Source organism: Rhinatrema bivittatum, chromosome 11 (assembly GCF_901001135.1).
Source record: "Rhinatrema bivittatum chromosome 11, aRhiBiv1.1, whole genome shotgun sequence".
In the NCBI taxonomy this organism is placed as follows: Eukaryota; Metazoa; Chordata; class Amphibia; order Gymnophiona; family Rhinatrematidae; genus Rhinatrema; species Rhinatrema bivittatum.
The window spans coordinates 100,498,609-100,519,935 of NC_042625.1; the positions used below are offsets into that span (position 1 = coordinate 100,498,609).

The following is a 21,327-nucleotide window of genomic DNA, read 5'->3' on the forward strand; positions in this document are numbered from 1 at the left end:
CACAAACTCTTCTGGCAGCGCGTTCCCAATCCTGAACGAGCACCCGCCCGACTAGCGGGAGACTTCTGCTCTTCCGGCAGAACGGCCGGTCAGCACAGCTCAAACTCCCATCGCTTGCTTTAAGGCCCAGGCTCTAAAAAACACACAAACAGTCCAAGCAAGGAATTCACAGAAAAAAAGGATACTTCCCTGCTTCTGGACAGCAGGAGAGAGCAGGCACTGGCGATGAGGACCCAGAGGGGGTGAGGGAACCAGGACCCCTGGCTTTCAAACCCCCCCCCCCCCCCCGAAGACAAGGGCAGAGTCAGAACAGGGATCTCCAACCTCCCGCTCGCCTTGCTCTACCCAAGGGATTGCCCACGAAGCAACCCAACACCTTGGGGAGCCTTCTAAGACTCTTCAGTCTTCCTTCTCTGTTTCTTTTTTCTATCAAAACTCCAGACTTCAGGTTTGCACCTCTACCACCTGCTGGAGACAGAGAAATACTGAGGGCCTGCAGGTGCCACTCTGGGTTATGTGGCAGTGCCTCAAGGTTTTGTTCTCTGCCTCCATCTGCTGGTAGGGAAGTAAAACCCACTTGTCTGGACTGATCCAGGGTATGAACAGGAAACTTATTTTCAGTATTGCCTGGAGAAAAGAAGACCAGATTAATAGAAATGGAGATGCTGCTGCCATGGCACTGTGAGTAGGCTCAGTCCGAAGCAGCAGAGGGCTTTAGTGAAGTCTGACTCATCCCGTTCAACCTGCTCTTCTGCACCACTAGGATTCTTGATGCACTTACCAGCCCTTGATTCAAGGACAGTGGGGCTATCCCAACTGGACCCTGTATCCAACTCATCTGGCATGGCTCTGAGCCAGTGGGAACATAGCAACTTTACTAGATGATGGCAGAGGAGGACCATTTGGCCCATCCAGTCTGCCCAGTTCTCTTTCTCTCTGGTTCTGTAGCATTGTAGGTAGATAAGTCTACAAATTTCCGTACTGAAACCAACCTCTGCTATTCCCACTCCTCCTCCAAATATGTTTTATCCAGTTCTCAACCCTGTTTCTACTGTGCTCTGAGTCCCAAGCTGGCAAGATATTTTGGGCCTTGTCTTTTTCATTTTTACAAGTTTCATATTTTAATCTAGCAACCAGGGCCTTGGCACCAGCCTCTGTAATAATCCAGACAACCATCAAAACTAGCAGGTTTGTTGTCCTAAACAGTTGATGTTGGGGGTAATAACCATGGCTGCTCCATGCAGCTCACCCTTGCTTTTGTGGCCCCATGTGACAGAAGCTCCTGTAGGACAAAAACGTCCCTGCAGAGCACTTGCTGAGAGAGTCTACAAAGCACCTTGACATGGACTCTTCAAAAGTCCAGCGAAATTCTTTAATGGTTTCCCTTCAAGTGATTTTCAAGCTAACGTCTTGTAAAAGCTCATGAGAGAGAAACAAATTGGGAAAGGATTGAACCTAAACTCTGCAGATCCACCCCAAGAAGTCCTGTTCATATCTGTTAGCGACTTCCTGCCCAAGCTGAGACCCCTTTCTTTGTGAAATCGTTTCCCTGTTTTCCTCTGCAGATAATTGTTCACAACACAGCAAGCAGTTAGAGAGAGCTGCCAGTGCCAGGCCTGATTTCTGCATGAGAAATAAGTACACGGGGAAATTGCAGGGCTTCAGTTTCTGTATTTAATACATGAAATGTCAAGGACACCACAGGAAAAACCACTTTCATAAACTGAAGCAGCCCAGTTTTCTCCTTTTTCATCATTGCCCTTGTAAAGGAAGTGACGCGACTTCCTTTTGAATTGTCGGCCTGATGGTGCGGTTTAGAACTGAGTTTGCCTTTCTGCATAGAATCTCCCTGATCCTATTTGTCCTGCATACAGCAGAGGCTGCATCATCAGACCTTGTGTAAGAACGGGAAACCCCAAATAATGTTGGTCACCCTGAGACTGAGAGGTGGTCCTTGCTGCTGAGCTGTAAATTCTCTAGGATGGTCTGACAATGCACTTCTAGTTCGCACATCTTCTGCTCTTGCTCTCAAGAAGCCTGGACTCGTCTTTAAGGCACTAAGGGCTGAAAACACAGCGACTGATGCTGTCCTCCCGGGAGTTCTCCATCTCCTGGAGTTCACTTCTGGCCACTGTGGCTGTGGTAAGCTGGAGTGCCTCAGCAGAGAAGTTGACGAATCGGCAGATCTCTGCTTGGGCATGGGTTAAGTGCTCTGTGGAGAGGATCCACTGAAGGAAGAAGCCTGTCAGGAAGAAAAAGAGGTTTTCATTACTACTCCTTCAGTGCTAGCTGCTAATAGGATGGAGCATCTCTAAGTGAGTGCACGGTACAGTAAGTGCTACTGAGCTGTGTCTGGCAGACAAAGTAGGAGTCAGGAGGTCTCTCATAGGTGGAAGATCAGAATGAAGATGTACAGGATATCTAATGCCCACCTTTCCAAAGCTGAAGACTCTGAGGCTCAACAGAAGGCCAAATGACAAGGGGGTTCCTCCTATAGAGTGGATTCAGGAACTTCCTGTGTGCAGATGGGCGATTCATCCAGCACCAAAGCGAATGAGTCTTCTCTCTCACCTGACACAGGCACCTGCAAGCAGATCAAACATCGCATTCATCTGCTTTCCCCCCTAGCACATTAATGCCACTGAGGAAACAAACAAGCACAGACCATGCACCAACAGAAAGGCCATTCCTGAGTGTCTGCTGCTGATTCTCACCGGATGTGGCCTTGTGTTTGAAAGCACTCAGCACAAACAGCCTACCGCTCTCTCTCATTGTTGCAGAGGAAGGTGCCGTATTCTGAGGCGTAGGCGTTCTGGACAACGGAGCTGAGGAAGCGCTCATTAAACTCCAGGGAGAATGGAAACTGGCGCCCCAGCTGCCAGCAGCAGTCTAGGAAGAGAAGGAAGATGGGGGCCTCGTGCTTCAGCCGGGAGTGGGAGTAAGCAGCTCGGGCACAGCGCTGGTGGAACGGGTGACCTGCCTGCAAAAGACAAACACTGAAAGGGCCCAGCTGCATAAAAGGAACTTCCTCACCTCAACGCAGACTGCAAGTGTAGGGTTCCAATCCCACTTTTCCCACTTCAGCCTTCATCATCTCCTCAGGGCCAGGTTCATTAGGAAAACCTTTAGTGATTCAGATACTTAGATTGTGAACCTGCTGGGGCAGAGTACGACCTACTGAGCCTGATTTGTAACTCTCCTTGAATTTGGACTTTGGAAAGTAAAGAACTCAAAATAAATAAAACAAACCCCAAAGCTTCATGCCATGTGGCAGAGGTTGTGTATGTAACTTTTGTGAGAAGCTGAAGGAAGGTGTAAAGGTCCCTTGCAGGCCTGTTCTGATGGCAGTGTTATGTGCTGCCATGAGTGGGATCTGCCTGTGATTCCTGAGGCTCAGCCATCGCTCAGAGCTGCTGCTCCCAGGCCAAACTGTGTCTGTGTGCTCGGTTCTAGAGGGAGCTGCTGCACTGGGTAAACCAGAAGCCCCTCTACAGCCCAGGTCTAATAGAGCTAGAAGTGAAAAAGAGGGAGGAAGCAAGTTAGGTGGTTAAAATATCCAAAGCAACCCACCCTTCACTCTTTCTAGAATAGAGAAATGATAAGGGGAAAAAGCCAGGAGCAGGGACTCTGCAGGCCACGGGCAGCCAGCAAGCTACAACTCTCTAGAAGCCAACAAGGCCGTTGCTAGCAGGTTGACGGTATCACTCGGCAAGGTGATGATAAAAGAAGGGACAGATAAAGCATAATCTAATGACACCACAGGCCCTAGGTAGCTGGACCCAGCAAGCAGCAACTCTCCAGAAATTTGCCAGGTTGGTACCTGTAGTAGTTTGATGTGGGCCGGGTACCATTAGGAAGGCCACCAGCTAACAGACACACTACTTTTGGTATTTGTTTGTTATTACAAAGCATGGCAATAAGACATGGGGGTGAGGGGTGGGGTCTGGAAGCTGAACGCTCATTTACCAGGGAAAGCAGAGAAGCAAAGAGGAAGACCAGAAAAAGAGAGACTGTAAGCTCCGTACGCAGGCTTTTAGGTCTGGCAGCTGGGATAGATCCTTGGCAGTGTGGACGGAGTAAATGTGACCAATTGGTCCTTATCTGATGTCATCTACCATGAGGTCCATGTTCAAACGTTTTGTCTGGGAGATAGCCGGACAATGTAAGGGGTTTAAACTACCCCATGCTGAGCAGCTACAGTTTTCCCAAGCAAATCTTTATCATTGCCCATTTAAAATGTATTTACATAAAAAGCAGGGCTGAAGGGTCAGGGAGAAAGGCTATTGTAATGTTATCCAGATGTATTCACCGGGAGATGCATCTGGATGAAGTCACCCAGATCACCCACTCGCTCACTGCCTCTCACTGTGTTACAGTGCATGGTTTAAGTTGTCGACCCAGTGGATTGCACCGTTTCAAGAGCCTGTTCGGGGATGGTGCAGGGAGTGAGTTTTTACCTGTAGCCACTCCCGCTCTATCAGAGCCTGGAATCCAGAGAGTGTCCTGCAGTCCGGGTCCAGGATAACCTGGGACAGAGCCGTCACTATTAAAGTTGTATCCACACCTTCCGATCCATGCACCAACACACAGGCCTCCTCCCTAAAGCAAAGACCAACACTGCAGTCAGCAGACATAGAAAGCAGGGCGTCCTTAAATCACGGTTGGAGAAAAAATAGTAAAAATCTCCTTTAAAATTGCATGGCTGACAAAATGTCCAAAATTCAAAGAGCGGCAAATGATGAAAACTGTCCATGGGTGCTGGCTTGCTGTCTCAGTGGCCGTGGGTTCTGTTCCTGGTGCTGCAAAGGCAGTGTTCACAGCCCTGAACGGGAGGGGTCATGGTCAGCGTGTAAGGAGCACATTTAGGTGGCTGTGATCGCTGGGCCCTGCAGGAGAGGTGGGAGGGGAAGGGAACTGCTCCAGACAAATGCCAAGGAGGACTCTTGGTGCCAGATCCCAGAGCTGAAACCCAAAGGAGCAGAAGGAAATTCTCCAACCAAACAATAAATCCATCGAATGCAGATGAATTCTTAGCAAGGAAATCTGAGCTCATTCCGATAGCAGGTGATGGCTCCATTACTGATGGAAACCATGTCTCAGGGACGTCTCCTGACCGTCCTGTGCTCATTTAATACATTTTTTAAGGGGGCTTTCAAAAGACCTTTATATGATACCCTAAACTTGAAACAGGTTTGTACCTCTTTGAATTTTGTCCGTTTTTGTCACGCTGACCATTTTAATGGTGATTTGGTTATTTTTTGCCTCCTTGATTTAGAGGTTGTTCTGTGGCTGCCTTGGGAGACAGCCGGGAGGTTATAAAGGACAGCGGGAGCCATATCTCCTACCTCTCCAGGCACTGTGCAGCCAGGCAGGCGGTGCTCAGCGATTCCTTCACATGGCTCAGCCACTTGGAAGCCTCCAGCTTGCTCAGCCAACGGTCCATGTTCAGCGACTGCTCGTTGCAGGCTTCCACAAGCTTGATGAAGCTTTCCTGGAGCAGGCGACCCCTGGAGTGGGAAAGAAGACAACTTATATTGTAGACTAAGAAGAATCTGACTTTTTCAGGAACTCAAACATGGCTGCCAGGGGATTCTGAGGCACTTCATGGCTTTGGCCAGCCATATGTACCGTCCCATGGCCCCTGTGGCGGGCTCTTGCATTGAACATAAGGCAGAAGAAGCCGAGCTCTGACTCGTTCCACCACCTCTTCATGCTGCCTCAAGCATGGTTTTTGAAAACGACAATTGGCATAGACGGGCAGCAGCAGAGAAAATATGAAGAGAGATCTAGCAAAGCCTGATGAATGGTTTGGGGTCTGGCAGCTAATATTTAATGCTAAAAAATGCACTCGTGTATTTAGGATGCAAAAACCCAAGGGGGAGCTAGAGGGGGAAATTCTTTTCAGTATAAAATAAGAGTGGCATCTGGGGTGATTATATCTGATGATCCAAGCAGGTGGATAAAGCGACGGTGAAAGCCAGAAAGATGCCTGGCTGCATAGGGAGAGGACTGGTCAGCAGAGAAAGGGAGGTGATGCTGCCCCTGTATAGGACCCGGGTGAGACCTCACCTGGAATACTGAGACCGCACCTTCAAAAGGATAGAAACAGGATGGAGTCGCTCCACAGGGAGGCTACTAACATGGTCAGAGGTCTTCCTTCTAAAGCATAGGGGGAGAGAGCTAAAGATCTAAACAGAGGAAGGTGAGATGGGGAGATGTGATAGAGACATTCAGATATCTCAGAGGTTTCCATGCACAGAAGGGGAGCCTTTCAATGGAAAGGAGGATCTAGAACAAGGGGTCATGGGATGAGGGTGAAAGGGGGGAGACTCAGAAGTAACCTTGTGAAATATTTTTACAGAGAGGTGCATGTAACAGCCTCCCAGTGGAAGTGCGGGAGACGAACAGTATCTGAATTCAAGAAAGCCTGGGATAAAAGCAGGAGATGTCTGAGGGAGTGATGGGACTTGTAAAACTGAATTAATTGGGTGGCTGGGCAGCCTAGATGGGTCATGCGGTCTTAGCTGCCATCAAGTTTCTATGTTTCTAATGTAATGGTACCTCTTAGGTTAGATGTTTTTCAATATTTCTTAATTTCATCCTGCTTTTTTTGGTTTCCAGCTCCATTGGAGCTGCTCTCTGCTGACCTGTTGTGCCAAGAGCCTTCATTGACAATGGCCCTGCCTGGCCTCCAGCTACTGCAGTGACAGTTCTTGGCCAAGGGCCACAGTCCATGGCTCCCTCTAGTGCTTGCTGTGTAATCATCCTAACTCCATCAATTAGGTGTCAGCATTGAGCAATGGCCAGGACTCCAACCTAGCGGGCACTGCAAGAGCTGAGTCAGGAATCAGACCCAGCAACAGCAATACCTCTTGGGAGAAGGGCAAAGCTTATAGGACATGTCCAGTACTGATAGCTCCGGGATGGTTACTAGGACATGCCTGGTGATGCAGCTGGATGCCAGTGATAGCTCCGGGATGGTTACTAGGACATGCCTGGTGTTGCAGCTGGATGCCAGTGATAGCTCCGGGGCTGTTACTAGGACATGCCTGGTGTTGCAGCTGGATGGCAGTGATAGCTCCGGGGCTGTTACTAGGTCATGCCTGGTGTTGCAGCTGGATGGCAGTGATAGCTCCGGGGCTGTAACTAGGACATGCCTGGTGTTGCAGCTGGATGCCAGTGATAGCTCCGGGGCTGTTTCTAGGACATGCCTGGTGTTGCAGCTGGATGGCAGTGATAGCTCCGGGGCTGTTACTAGGACATGCCTGGTGTTGCAGCTGGATGCCAGTGATAGCTCCGGGATGGTTACTAGGACATGCCTGGTGTTGCAGCTGGATGCCAGTGATAGCTCCGGGGCTGTTTCTAGGACATGCCTGGTGTTGCAGCTGGATGCCAGTGATAGCTCCGGGGCTGTTACTAGGACATGCCTGGTGTTGCAGCTGGATGGCAGTGATAGCTCCGGGGCTGTTTCTAGGACATGCCTGGTGTTGCAGCTGGATGCCAGTGATAGCTCCGGGGCTGTTACTAGGACATGCCTGGTGTGCAGCTGGATGGCAGTGATAGCTCCGGGGCTGTTTCTAGGACATGCCTGGTGTTGCAGCTGGATGCCAGTGATAGCTCCGGGGCTGTTACTAGGACATGCCTGGTGTTGCAGCTGGATGGCAGTGATAGCTCCGGGATGGTTACTAGGACATGCCTGGTGTTGCAGCTGGATGCCAGTGATAGCTCCGGGGCTGTTACTAGGACATGCCTGGTGTTGCAGCTGGATGCCAGTGATAGCTCCGGGATGGTTACTAGGACATGCCTGGTGTTGCAGCTGGATGCCAGTGATAGCTCCGGGATGGTTACTAGGACATGCCTGGTGTTGCAGCTGGATGCCAGTGATAGCTCCGGGATGGTTACTAGGACATGCCTGGTGTTGCAGCTGGATGCCAGTGATAGCTCCGGGGCTGTTACTAGGACATGCCTGGTGTTGCAGCTGGATGGCAGTGATAGCTCCGGGGCTGTAACTAGGACATGCCTGGTGTTGCAGCTGGATGGCAGTGATAGCTCCGGGGCTGTTTCTAGGACATGCCTGGTGTTGCAGCTGGATGCCAGTGATAGCTCCGGGGCTGTAACTAGGACATGCCTGGTGTTGCAGCTGGATGGCAGTGATAGCTCCGGGGCTGTTTCTAGGACATGCCTGGTGTTGCAGCTGGATGCCAGTGATAGCTCCGGGGCTGTTACTAGGACATGCCTGGTGTTGCAGCTGGATGGCAGTGATAGCTCCGGGGCTGTTTCTAGGACATGCCTGGTGTTGCAGCTGGATGCCAGTGATAGCTCCGGGGCTGTTACTAGGACATGCCTGGTGTTGCAGCTGGATGGCAGTGATAGTTCCGGGATGGTTACTAGGACATGCCTGGTGTTGCAGCTGGATGCCAGTGATAGCTCCGGGGCTGTTACTAGGACATGCCTGGTGTTGCAGCTGGATGCCAGTGATAGCTCCGGGATGGTTACTAGGACATGCCTGGTGTTGCAGCTGGATGCCAGTGATAGCTCCGGGATGGTTACTAGGACATGCCTGGTGTTGCAGCTGGATGCCAGTGATAGCTCCGGGATGGTTACTAGGACATGCCTGGTGTTGCAGCTGGATGCCAGTGATAGCTCCGGGGCTGTTACTAGGACATGCCTGGTGTTGCAGCTGGATGGCAGTGATAGCTCCGGGGCTGTAACTAGGACATGCCTGGTGTTGCAGCTGGATGGCAGTGATAGCTCCGGGGCTGTTTCTAGGACATGCCTGGTGTTGCAGCTGGATGCCAGTGATAGCTCCGGGGCTGTTACTAGGACATGCCTGGTGTTGCAGCTGGATGGCAGTGATAGCTCCGGGGCTGTTTCTAGGACATGCCTGGTGTTGCAGCTGGATGGCAGTGATAGCTCCGGGGCTGTTACTAGGACATGCCTGGTGTTGCAGCTGGATGGCAGTGATAGCTCCGGGGCTGTAACTAGGACATGCCTGGTGTTGCAGCTGGATGGCAGTGATAGCTCCGGGGCTGTTACTAGGACATGCCTGGTGTTGCAGCTGGATGGCAGTGATAGCTCCGGGGCTGTTACTAGGACATGCCTGGTGTTGCAGCTGGATGGCAGTGATAGCTCCGGGGCTGTTACTAGGACATGCCTGGTGTTGCAGCTGGATGGCAGTGATTGCTCCGGGGCTGTAACTAGGACATGCCTGGTGTTGCAGCTGGATGCCAGTGATAGCTCCGGGGCTGTTACTAGGACATGCCTGGTGTTGCAGCTGGATGGCAGTGATAGCTCCGGGGCTGTTACTAGGACATGCCTGGTGTTGCAGCTGGATGGCAGTGATAGCTCCGGGGCTGTTACTAGGAGATGCCTGGTATTGCAGCTGGATGGCAGTGATAGCTCCGGGGCTGTTACTAGGTCATGCCTGGTATTGCAGCTGGATGGCAGTGATAGCTCCGGGGCTGTAACTAGGACATGCCTGGTATTGCAGCTGGATGGCAGTGATAGCTCCGGGGCTGTTACTAGGTCATGCCTGGTATTGCAGCTGGATGGCAGTGATAGCTCCGGGGCTGTAACTAGGACATGCCTGGTGTTGCAGCTGGATGGCAGTGATAGCTCTGGGGCTGTTACTAGGACATGCCTGGTATTGCAGCTGGATGGCAGTGATAGCTCCAGGACGGTTACTAGGACATGCCTGGTATTGCAGCTGGATGGCAGTGATAGCTCCGGGGCTGTTACTAGGACATGCCTGGTGTTGCAGCTGGATGGCAGTGATAGCTCCGGGGCTGTTACTAGGACATGCCTGGTGTTGCAGCTGGATGGCAGTGATAGCTCCGGGGCTGTTACTAGGACATGCCTGGTGTTGCAGCTGGATGGCAGTGATAGCTCCGGGGCTGTTACTAGGACATGCCTGGTATTGCAGCTGGATGGCAGTGATAGCTCCGGGATGGTTACTAGGACATGCCTGGTGTTGCAGCTGGATGGCAGTGATAGCTCCGGGGCTGTTACTAGGACATGCCTGGTGTTGCAGCTGGATGGCAGTGATAGCTCTGGGATGGTTACTAGGACATGCCTGGTGTTGCAGCTGGATGGCAGTGACTGCTCCGGGGCTGTAACTAGGACATGCCTGGTATTGCAGCTGGATGGCAGTGATAGCTCCGGGATGGTTACTAGGTCATGCCTTGTGTTGCAGCTGGATGGCAGTGACTGCTCCGGGGCTGTAACTAGGACATGCCTGGTATTGCAGCTGGATGGCAGTGATAGCTCTGGGATGGTTACTAGGACATGCCTGGTATTGCAGCTGGATGGCAGTGATAGCTCCGGGGCTGTTACTAGGACAGGCCTGGTGTTGCAGCTGGATGGCAGTGATAGCTCCGGGGCTGTTACTAGGACATGCCTGGTGTTGCAGCTGGATGGCAGTGATAGCTCCGGGGCTGTTACTAGGACATGCCTGGTATTGCAGCTGGATGGCAGTGATAGCTCCGGGATAGTTACTAGGACATGCCTGGTGTTGCAGCTGGATGGCAGTGATAGCTCCGGGGCTGTTACTAGGACATGCCTGGTGTTGCAGCTGGATGGCAGTGATAGCTCCGGGGCTGTTACTAGGACATGCCTGGTGTTGCAGCTGGATGCCAGTGATAGCTCCGGGGCTGTTACTAGGACATGCCTGGTGTTGCAGCTGGATGGCAGTGATAGCTCTGGGATGGTTACTATGACATGCCTGGTGTTGCAGCTGGATGCCAGTGATAGCTCCGGGGCTGTTACTAGGACATGCCTGGTGTTGCAGCTGGATGGCAGTGATAGCTCCGGGGCTGTTACTAGGACATGCCTGGTATTGCAGCTGGATGGCAGTGATAGCTCCGGGGCTGTTTCTAGGACATGCCTGGTGTTGCAGCTGGATGGCAGTGATAGCTCCGGGGCTGTTTCTAGGACATGCCTGGTATTGCAGCTGGATGGCAGTGATAGCTCCGGGATGGTTACTAGGACATGCCTGGTATTGCAGCTGGATGGCAGTGATAGCTCCGGGATGGTTACTAGGACATGCCTGGTGTTGCAGCTGGATGCCAGTGATAGCTCCGGGGCTGTTACTAGGACATGCCTGGTGTTGCAGCTGGATGGCAGTGATAGCTCTGGGGCTGTTACTAGGACATGCCTGGTGTTGCAGCTGGATGGCAGTGATAGCTCCGGGGCTGTAACTAGGACATGCCTGGTATTGCAGCTGGATGGCAGTGATAGCTCCGGGATGGTTACTAGGACATGCCTGGTGTTGCAGCTGGATGGCAGTGATAGCTCCAGGACGGTTACTAGGACATGCCTGGTGTTGCAGCTGGATGGCAGTGATAGCTCCGGGGCTGTTACTAGGACATGCCTGGTACTGCAGCTGGATGCCAGTGATAGCTCCAGGACGGTTACTAGGACATGCCTGGTATTGCAGCTGGATGGCAGTGATAGCTCCGGGGCTGTAACTAGGACATGCCTGGTGTTGCAGCTGGATGCCAGTGATAGCTCCGGGGCTGTTACTAGGTCATGCCTGGTATTGCAGCTGGATGGCAGTGATAGCTCCAGGACGGTTACTAGGACATGCCTGGTGTTGCAGCTGGATGGCAGTGATAGCTCCGGGATGGTTTCTAGGACATGCCTGGTGTTGCAGCTGGATGGCAGTGATAGCTCCGGGGCTGTTACTAGGACATGCCTGGTGTTGCAGCTGGATGGCAGTGATAGCTCCAGGACGGTTACTAGGACATGCCTGGTGTTGCAGCTGGATGGCAGTGATAGCTCCGGGGCTGTTACTAGGACATGCCTGGTGTTGCAGCTGGATGGCAGTGATAGCTCCGGGACGGTTACTAGGACATGCCTGGTGTTGCAGCTGGATGGCAGTGATAGCTCCGGGACGGTTACTAGGACATGCCTGGTGTTGCAGCTGGATGGCAGTGATAGCTCCGGGATGGTTACTAGGACATGCCTGGTGTTGCAGCTGGATGGCAGTGATAGCTCCGGGACGGTTACTAGGACATGCCTGGTGTTGCAGCTGGATGGCAGTGATAGCTCCGGGGCTATTACTAGGTCATGCCTGGTATTGCAGCTGGATGGCAGTGATAGCTCCGGGGCTGTTACTAGGACATGCCTGGTGTTGCAGCTGGATGGCAGTGATAGCTCCGGGATGGTTACTAGGACATGCCTGGTGTTGCAGCTGGATGGCAGTGATTGCTCCGGGGCTGTAACTAGGACATGCCTGGTGTTGCAGCTGGATGCCAGTGATAGCTCCGGGGCTGTTTCTAGGACATGCCTGGTGTTGCAGCTGGATGGCAGTGATAGCTCCGGGATGGTTACTAGGACATGCCTGGTGTTGCAGCTGGATGGCAGTGATAGCTCCGGGGCTGTTACAAGGACATGCCTGGTGTTGCAGCTGGATGGCAGTGATAGCTCCGGGGCTATTACTAGGTTATGCCTGGTATTGCAGCTGGATGGCAGTGATAGCTCCAGGACGGTTACTAGGACATGCCTGGTGTTGCAGCTGGATGGCAGTGATAGCTCCGGGATGGTTACTAGGACATGCCTGGTGTTGCAGCTGGATGGCGGTGATAGCTCCGGGGCTGTTACTAGGACATGCCTGGTGTTGCAGCTGGATGGCAGTGATAGCTCCAGGATGGTTACTAGGACATGCCTGGTATTGCGGCTGGATGGCAGTGATAGCTCCGGGATGGTTACTAGGACATGCCTGGTGTTGCAGCTGGATGGCAGTGATAGCTCCGGGGCTGTTACTAGGACATGCCTGGTGTTGCAGCTGGATGGCAGTGATAGCTCCGGGGCTGTTACTAGGACATGCCTGGTGTTGCAGCTGGATGGCAGTGATAGCTCCAGGACGGTTACTAGGACATGCCTGGTGTTGCAGCTGGATGGCAGTGATAGCTCCGGGGCTGTAACTAGGACATGCCTGGTGTTGCAGCTGGATGGCAGTGATAGCTCCGGGGCTGTAACTAGGACATGCCTGGTATTGCAGCTGGATGGCAGTGATAGCTCCGGGGCTGTAACTAGGACATGCCTGGTGTTGCAGCTGGATGGCAGTGATAGCTCCGGGATAGTTACTAGGACATGCCTGGTGTTGCAGCTGGATGGCAGTGATAGCTCCGGGGCTGTTACTAGGACATGCCTGGTGTTGCAGCTGGATGCCAGTGATAGCTCCGGGGCTGTAACTAGGACATGCCTGGTGTTGCAGCTGGATGGCAGTGATAGCTCCGGGGCTGTAACTAGGACATGCCTGGTGTTGCAGCTGGATGCCAGTGATAGCTCCGGGGCTGTAACTAGGACATGCCTGGTATTGCAGCTGGATGGCAGTGATAGCTCCGGGGCTGTAACTAGGACATGCCTGGTGTTGCAGCTGGATGGCAGTGATAGCTCCGGGGCTGTTTCTAGGACATGCCTGGTGTTGCAGCTGGATGGCGCTGATAGCTCTGGGGTGAATACTAGCATGTGCCTTGCCTTAGATTTCTAGACTCCCTAGCACTTCTTGCTCTTACCTCTCCAGTGGCCTGTGTAGTCTCTTCCAATGTGGATAATTTGCCTTGGACTCAGTCCCGCCACCTCTTATTCTTGCCTGCTTGGTTGCCTGAGTTGATCGTGTGTCAATGATATATCCCCGCTCGCCTCCATCGAGCACAGCACTGAGCAGCATTTCATCCTCCTTACATCGCTTTCCATTGGGGCCAGTCATGGGCTGGCTGCTCCGCAGCAGGACCTGTGAATTCACAGTAAAAGTTGTGTAAACTAACATCCTGTTCAGGTTTCCTGTGGATGTTGTCTCTCAGACCTTCTCAGTTATTGTAATATTTTCCATACATATCTTCTTATCTAATGTCAGGAAGCTGAGGTTTGCCCTTACAGTGGTGAAGATGGCACAATTCAGACTCGCCGTGCCCTTACAGTTGTGAAGATGGCACAATTCAGACTCACCGTGTTCTTACAGTGGTGAAGATGGCACAATTCAGACTCGCCGTGCCCTTACAGTGGTGAAGATGGCACAATTCAGACTCACCGTGCACTGATGAACTGAAGAGAGGATTCGGCTGAGGAGGAGGAGGCTCTCATCACGTGGATTGCACTTACCGTTCCATTTCTCTTGTGGTAATAACTAAGAACAGGAAACCGGCCCCCATGCCGGAAGCTGGCACATGCCCTGAGGGACTCATCATCCATGCACTTAGGAACAATAAGAAGAGGAGCGTAAGTCGGGCTGATGGTGAAGTCCCTGTTAATGGCACTCAGCCTCCAAGCATCTGTCTGGGAAAGGAACACAGGTTGGTTATCACCACCTTTGGGACAAACACAGGAAGGTTATGTCTCTTAAAACCTTTTTAGGGAGCCAACCCAGATTTAATTCCTGGGCCCCGACTCTGCTCCCTGGGCCATCGGGGGCTGGCAATGCTGCAGAGACCCTAGGGATAGGAGGAGGGAGTCTCAGTGAATGCTCAACAGCAACCCCTAGTGGCCAGACTTGGGATGCACATGAACAAGGCTCCAAAGGAAGCTGGGATCTGGGACCCCTGGCCAAGGACTGCCTCTGCTGTGGCTGTGCAGAAGCATTTTTATATAAGGGGAAAACCCTCTGTACTTGCAAGCAAGGAGCAGGAGGGAACTGCCAAGCCAAAACAAAGAAATCAGCAACTAAGACATGCAAATATTAGGATAGTGCAGACATCACCTAAAGTCTTGGGAGGGATTTTTAATGTAGTGCCATGCTGGTGCCACCTACTTACATCTGCAGCTATTGGCTGGAAATAATCCTCTAAGTGGTACAGGTGCCAGCCGGCCTCTAGTTTCAGACCTTCAGGTCTGAAGAAAAATGGGTACATCAGCATAACCGAGTCCAGAGATGACAGGGCCTAAGGGAAGAGCAGACAGCAAGGGGTGGATTTTCTCACAAGGGAATGTAAAATCAATGACTTGCCTACTGCGAGGCAGCAGCTAAAGCTGTTCAGAAAGCAAAGGGGTTTTTTAAAAAACAAAACAAGGCTTTTTCCATTCCAAAAATGCTAAAACAAACACCCGAGTATTGACTTGCCTTAAAGTAAACAGCTGCAGAGAGAGCTGCCAGCCTGGGACTCTCTCCTGAGAGGGCTGACATCATGTGCCGCTCTTACCAACTCAGGCCTCTGGAGAAAAGTGCAGGAGTGCTCCTTCACACTCACAGGACTCACCTCCGTGGTGGCTGAACTGCTGCAGACTCTCAGTCCTACTCACCTCAATAGAGTTGGCGATATTTAGACACTCCTCCATGCCAGGAATATCCAGCCGAAGCAGCTGCAGATCTTTACATTTTAAAGTAATTGTTCCAGATGAACTTGCAAACCTGCAAAGAAGCCCGAGGAGCAGAGTGAAATCCCCAAATTCCCAAGAGAGCGCAATCCGTCTGTGGCGCTGTATGTTTGTGCACTCATGTGAGAGTGGAAAACCACACAAGTGTTAGGATCAAACCAGAATGTGCTCATGGGGGTGTACTAGGGCTCTCTGTCCATCCCAGAAACAGTGGGAATCCTCTCTCCAAGGAGAGCTGCACAGCTGGAACTGCAGCCCTGGCAAGGGGAGCAGAAAGCCGAAGTCTGGTTAGTGGCAAAGCTCTCTATCTGGGAGTCTGACCGAGGTTATATTGCCAATTTGGGAAGAGATGCAAACCTGTTCTCCTGCTGGAAGCCTTTTGTCCGGCAGCTTTGATACAGACCTAGATTCTGAACACTGATTCCAGAAAAGAAGAGAGGTCAGTAATGAATGGTCAGATAAAATCTCCACCTTATCATCATCACATTAATGGAGGCCAGCAGAGAGAGAATTGCAAGCCAGTGTACGACCCGTCTCCATCATGAGAGGCATTGTCAGCAAGTGGCAGAGAGCACAGAAAGGTCATCACTGAACATTAACTGAGGGACAGAGACAGAGGGAGGACTTTTACTATTCTGGGCCTAAACTATATCTTGATGGATTAAGATCCATAACCTGTAGAAAGAATTTGGCTCTTGATCACATTCTGCGTTTTCAGCAGGTGGAGTCTGCAATATGCTCAGGTAGAATGAGATGGTGACTAACACAGGAGCTGTTCACAGCTACAAGGAATGGATCTGCAATAAATGACCTCAGGGGAAGTCTGGAATCCAGAGAAAAAGAACCTTAAAGAGAATCTACAGAGATAAATAGAAGAGTTTACTTTCTGCCTATCCAAGCATCTGCTCTCTACATGTGTTCCTTACAGCAGGGAAGGCCACATTTTATCAGCCCATGGGCTCAAACTACAGTTCTGTTAAATTTTCAGAAGCCATAGCTTGACTCCTGGACCACATGACCTAACCAAATGCTATATATGCACATACAGTACTATATATGCTATATATGCACATACTATATATGCTATATATGCACATACACTATTATATATGCTATATATGCACATACTATATATGCTATATATGCACATACAGTACTATATATGCTATATATGCACATACTATATATGCTTATATATGCACATACACTATTATATATGCTATATATGCACATACTATATATGCTATATATGCACATACAGTACTATATATGCTATATATGCACATACTATATATGCTTATATATGCACATACACTATTATATGTGCTATATATGCACATACTATATATGCTATATATGCACATACAGTACTATATATGCTATATATGCACATACTATATATGCTTATATATGCACATACACTATTATATATGCTATATATGCACATACTATATATGCTTATATATGCACATACAGTACTATATATGCTTATATATGCACATACTATATATGCTATATATGCACATACTATATATGCTTATATATGCACATACAGTACTATATATGCTTATATATGCACATACTATATATGCTATATATGCACATACTATATATGCTATATATGCACATACAGTACTATATATGCTATATATGCACATACTATATATGCTATATATGCACATACTCTGCAGTTCTGCTTTACAAATCATCAGAGCTTCCTTGTACTCAGCTTCAATCATTTCCATTCTGCTCTCTCTCTCTTTTCAAGTCATCTCCATATTTCCATCTTCTAAAGGTTTTCTTGTCTTATCCCCTTTTCATTCATTTATTTCTTTATTTAAGGTGTTTTGTATACCATCATTCGGTTTCGCCATCAGAATGGTTTACAGAATTGTGAGACAAGGTTAGATAAACATCATCGCAGCAACTTATCATGCATATGGGCTGCGGTTTTGGGATATCAGTGTTAGTTAATTATAACATCTTCTAAAGGGTTTCTTTTCATCTCACCTTTAATTTTTTCCCCTTCTCTTACAGGCAGAGACTTACTTAGGTAAACCTTTATGGCAGACACCTGCAACCACAGCTCTATTCCTGCACACACACAAGCACCCATTCCTGGCCAAAGCCCGATCCCCTGATAGGATATGCCTATCAGGGCATCGGGCATCCCCTGGTGGACCGATCGCTCCAGTCATGGGGACGGCTGTGCGCGGCCGTGACGGAGCCTCGCTCGGCAGACCACGTGACGTGTCCTGGGCGGCGAATACCCAGGCCGGTCCGACATCGTGAGTCTGCCGCTGTCTCACTCACATGCACAGCCTCTCTCTCTCACATTTAGACACACCACAAGCTTTTCTCAACATGCCCAGTCACCTAATCTCCCTCTGTCTCTGTCCCTCTCTCTCTCTGTCTCTCTCTCTCACACACACACACACACACACACACAGTCCAGCTGCTTCTGCTACACATGTACACATATACAAGTCTCCCCTCTTACACACATTTACACATGCCCAGAGTCTCTTTCCCTCTCATAGAGCCGCAGCCTCTCTCTCTCACACACACACACACACACACACAGTCCAGCTGCTTCTGCTACACATGTACACATATACAAGTCTCCCCTCTTACACACATTTACACATACCCAGAGTCTCTTTCCCTCTCATAGAGCCGCAGCCTCTCTCTCTCACACATACACATACAGTGTTGCTCTCCCTGTTGACTCTGCATTCTCCTCCTGCTGAGTCGTCTTCTCCAGCCATTAGGTTGACAAAGTGGCTTGAGAGCCACCAGTCAACGGTCTGTGTCTCACTTTCTGTACTTCCTACTGTGAGATAGATAGGGAGCAAATTCTTAAGATCATCAATTTGGACAAATTACAGGCAAATATGCAAATTGTTATCAGGTAAAGGCAGACTCTGCTCCTTGTGATCTTGATCAAGTCGCTTAAACCTCCATTGCTTCAGCCACAAACTTGAGTGCATGATCAGCAAATCTCATTTGATCTTCTGTCAGGGTTCTTCCACCTCCAATCACCTCAAACTCCCATTTTACATCATATTCTTCTCACTAACGCACTAAGGGATTCTTCCACAAACACAAATGGGAGAAAAGCCTTAATGAATCTGGCCCTTAGATTGTGAACCCTCAGGGGACAGGGAAATACTTTGAAATGCCTGAAAAGTGGAATATTAATCACATAAATAAAATCAGACTTATCCGTGTTTCTATGTCAGAGCTGCTGCTGCTGGCGTCTGACTGGAAGGGGCTGGGGAGAGGGGCTTGAGGGACCCAGCAGCTGAGCGGGCAGCAGGGGACATCCATGGTGGGGAAGGGTCATGCCCTCACCTCTTTTCGATGGCATCCACGTTGCGATGCAGAAGCCAGAGCTCCAGCTCCTCCTCTCCCTCCCCGGGCTGAGGAGAGAGCAGCAGGTGGTGACTGGTGATGCAGAGGGTCCCCTTGACCGGTGGCCCGAGGGGACGGGAGAGCAGCACATTGTCTACCTGGGTGGTCTTGATCAGTTCGGAGAGTTCCATGGCTGTGGCCAGGGACCACTGGTCCGGCGGCTGCAGTCGCCCAGGGCGACGCCTTGTGACTGTGGAAGGCAGCGAGAGAGCGAGAGTGTAAGGGAGAGCTCCAGTCCCTCGGTCTATGAGGAAACAGCTGGGGGAGGGGATGGATCGTCACTGCCGGGCTGCAGACCTCGGCACCGGCACGAATGCGCGCGCACTTCACCGGCCGCTGCCCTACCTGCTGAGGATTGCGCTTTACGCTGCTGCTCGCCGAATATCCGTTCAGGACTTCCTCCGGGGCTGCGGATCGCTCGGGTCCACCTTAAACGTGACAAGCCCTGAGCACAGCTGGAAGGCGACAGCCAATCCGCTTCTGAGAAGGGAAGCCCTGACCAATGAGCCCCCAGAAGGGGCGGGGCCTGTAAGCACAGATGGACGCGGACGTGCGGCGTCGAATTTTAAAACCGCAGCTGTCAAAATAAAGTGCAGAAAAGGTCTGTGCGGGACGTGGCCCTGCCGGACGGGCCTTAGGCGCTTTACCTGCCAGAGGCAGGGGCTGCCTATTGGCACTCAGTCCCCCTCCCCACCCCCTGATTGCTGCTCTTCTTATCCTCCACCCTAGCTGAGCCTCTCCACACTTGTACTTCACTCATTTGTTGTGCCCTGGGCAGCTGCCCCTCTCGCCCACCCCTACTTACAGCCCTGTTGTTTCTTTCATATTAAGCAATGCAGCCCAGAGCTGAGAAGGAGTCCTTCCTGCCCGAGAAGCTGGACAGCAGTTAGGTCCTGACACCCAGCCCCAGCATGGCCTGAGCAGGAAGATTAAATCTCTTACTAAAAAGGAAAAATAAATGTCCCTTTCAAGTGAGCTGGGCAAGTCATCCTCAAGCAGAAAGTACAAACGCAGGAGGCTTCTATCTGCCCTCATCTTCTAGCAAACTGGAAGATACTCACTCTTCCCAGTTATGTCATAAAGAGCACTTTAGAGAGCTGAGTTTCATGTGCAGCCCTCATGTCCCCAGATTCTGCACAGCCGCTCAGGCACTTCTTCCCTTTTGCCTGCCTCCATTACACAGCAAAACAGTAACAGTAATGGCAGCGAAGGGCAAATGATCAATCCAGTCTGCCCAGCGACCTTCTTATGGTAGTAACTGCCGTTCCGTGCAGGTTACCCCCATGTTTCTGTTAAGGGCAGTAACTGCCGCTCCGTGCAGGTTACCCCCATGTTTCTGTTAAGGGCAGTAACTGCCGCTCCGTGCAGGTTACCCCCATGTTTCTGTTAAGGGCAGTAACTGCCACTCTGTGCAGGTTACCCCCATGTTTCTGTTAAGGGCAGTAACTGCCGCTCCGTGCAGGTTACCCCCATGTTTCTGTTAAGGGTAGTAACTGCTGCTCTGTGCAGGTTACCCCCTTGTTTCTGTTAAGGGTAGTAACTGCCGCTCCGTGCAGGTTACCCCCATGTTTCTGTTAAGGGTAGTAACTGCCGCTCCGTGCAGGTTACCCCCTTGTTTCTGTTAAGGGTAGTAACTGCCGCTCCGTGCAGGTTACCCCCATGTTTCTGTTAAGGGCAGTAACTGCCACTCTGTGCAGGTTACCCCCATGTTTCTGTTAAGGGTAGTAACTGCCGCTCCGTGCAGGTTACCCCCATGTTTCTGTTAAGGGCAGTAACTGCTGCTCTGTGCAGGTTACCCCCTTGTTTCTGTTAAGGGTAGTAACTGCCGCTCCGTGCAGGTTACCCCCATGTTTCTGTTAAGGGTAGTAACTGCCGCTCCGTGCAGGTTACCCCCATGTTTCTGTTAAGGGCAGTAACTGCCACTCTGTGCAGGTTACCCCCATGTTTCTGTTAAGGGTAGTAACTGCCGCTCCGTGCAGGTTACCCCCTTGTTTCTGTTAAGGGCAGTAACTGCCACTCTGTGCAGGTTACCCCCTTGTTTCTGTTAAGGGTAGTAACTGCCGCTCCGTGCAGGTTACCCCCATGTTTCTGTTAAGGGCAGTAACTGCCACTCTGTGCAGGTTACCCCCTTGTTTCTGTTAAGGGTAGTAACTGCCGCTCCGTGCAGGTTACCCCCTTGTTTCTGTTAAGGGTAGTAACTGCCGCTCCGTGCAGGTTACCCCCATGTTTCTGTTAAGGGCAGTAACTGCCACTCTGTGCAGGTTACCCCCATGTTTCTGTTAAGGGTAGTAACTGCCGCTCCGTGCAGGTTACCCCCTTGTTTCTGTTAAGGGCAGTAACTGCCGATCCGTGCAGGTTACCCCCATGTTTCTGTTAAGGGTAGTAACTGCTGCTCTGTGCAGGTTACCCCCTTGTTTCTGTTAAGGGTAGTAACTGCTGCTCTGTGCAGGTTACCCCCATGTTTCTGTTAAGGGTAGTAACTGCTGCTCTGTGCAGGTTACCCCCTTGTTTCTGTTAAGGGTAGTAACTGCTGCTCTGTGCAGGTTACCCCCATGTTTCTGTTAAGGGTAGTAATGTAGGTTCCGGGTGAGACCTCACTTG

The 21,327-nt window shown here is 50.9% G+C and overlaps 1 protein-coding gene across 3 annotated transcripts; it reads right to left on the reverse strand.

The window, feature by feature from the left end:
- Positions 1 to 1,660: 1,660 nt before the first annotated feature.
- Positions 1,661 to 19,168, reverse strand: LOC115073384 (myotubularin-related protein 9-like). Of its 3 annotated transcripts, XM_029571768.1 has the most exons (12): positions 19,072 to 19,168; positions 18,667 to 18,916; positions 15,670 to 15,729; positions 15,238 to 15,346; positions 14,754 to 14,879; positions 14,104 to 14,277; positions 13,518 to 13,735; positions 5,346 to 5,507; positions 4,458 to 4,599; positions 2,760 to 2,980; positions 2,433 to 2,584; positions 1,661 to 2,242 (listed from the first exon to the last, which is right to left on the reverse strand). In XM_029571768.1, exons 2-12 carry the CDS (start codon positions 18,855 to 18,857, stop codon positions 2,058 to 2,060), a joined length of 1,740 nt encoding a protein of 579 aa, XP_029427628.1. In that variant the 5' UTR covers positions 18,858 to 18,916; positions 19,072 to 19,168; the 3' UTR covers positions 1,661 to 2,057. The 3 variants fall into 3 exon arrangements, with proteins under 3 accessions (XP_029427628.1, XP_029427629.1, XP_029427631.1); XM_029571769.1 differs by lacking the exon at positions 15,670 to 15,729; XM_029571771.1 differs by lacking the exon at positions 1,661 to 2,242 and having other exon boundaries at positions 2,444 to 2,584; positions 2,715 to 2,980.
- Between the last annotated feature and the right edge of the window lie 2,159 nt (positions 19,169 to 21,327).

Coding starts and splice junctions, on each gene's coding strand:
- LOC115073384 (XM_029571768.1), bottom strand. CDS start 18,857: ATGGAACTCTCCGAACTGATCAAGACCACCCAGGTAGACAATGTGCTG. Junction 5,508..13,517: donor CTACACAGGCCACTGGAGAG/GTAAGAGCAAGA, acceptor TTCCCACTCCAG/GGGTCGCCTGCTCCAGGAAA. Junction 2,243..2,432: donor GAGTCTTCAGCTTTGGAAAG/GTGGGCATTAGA, acceptor TCTTCCTGACAG/GCTTCTTCCTTCAGTGGATC.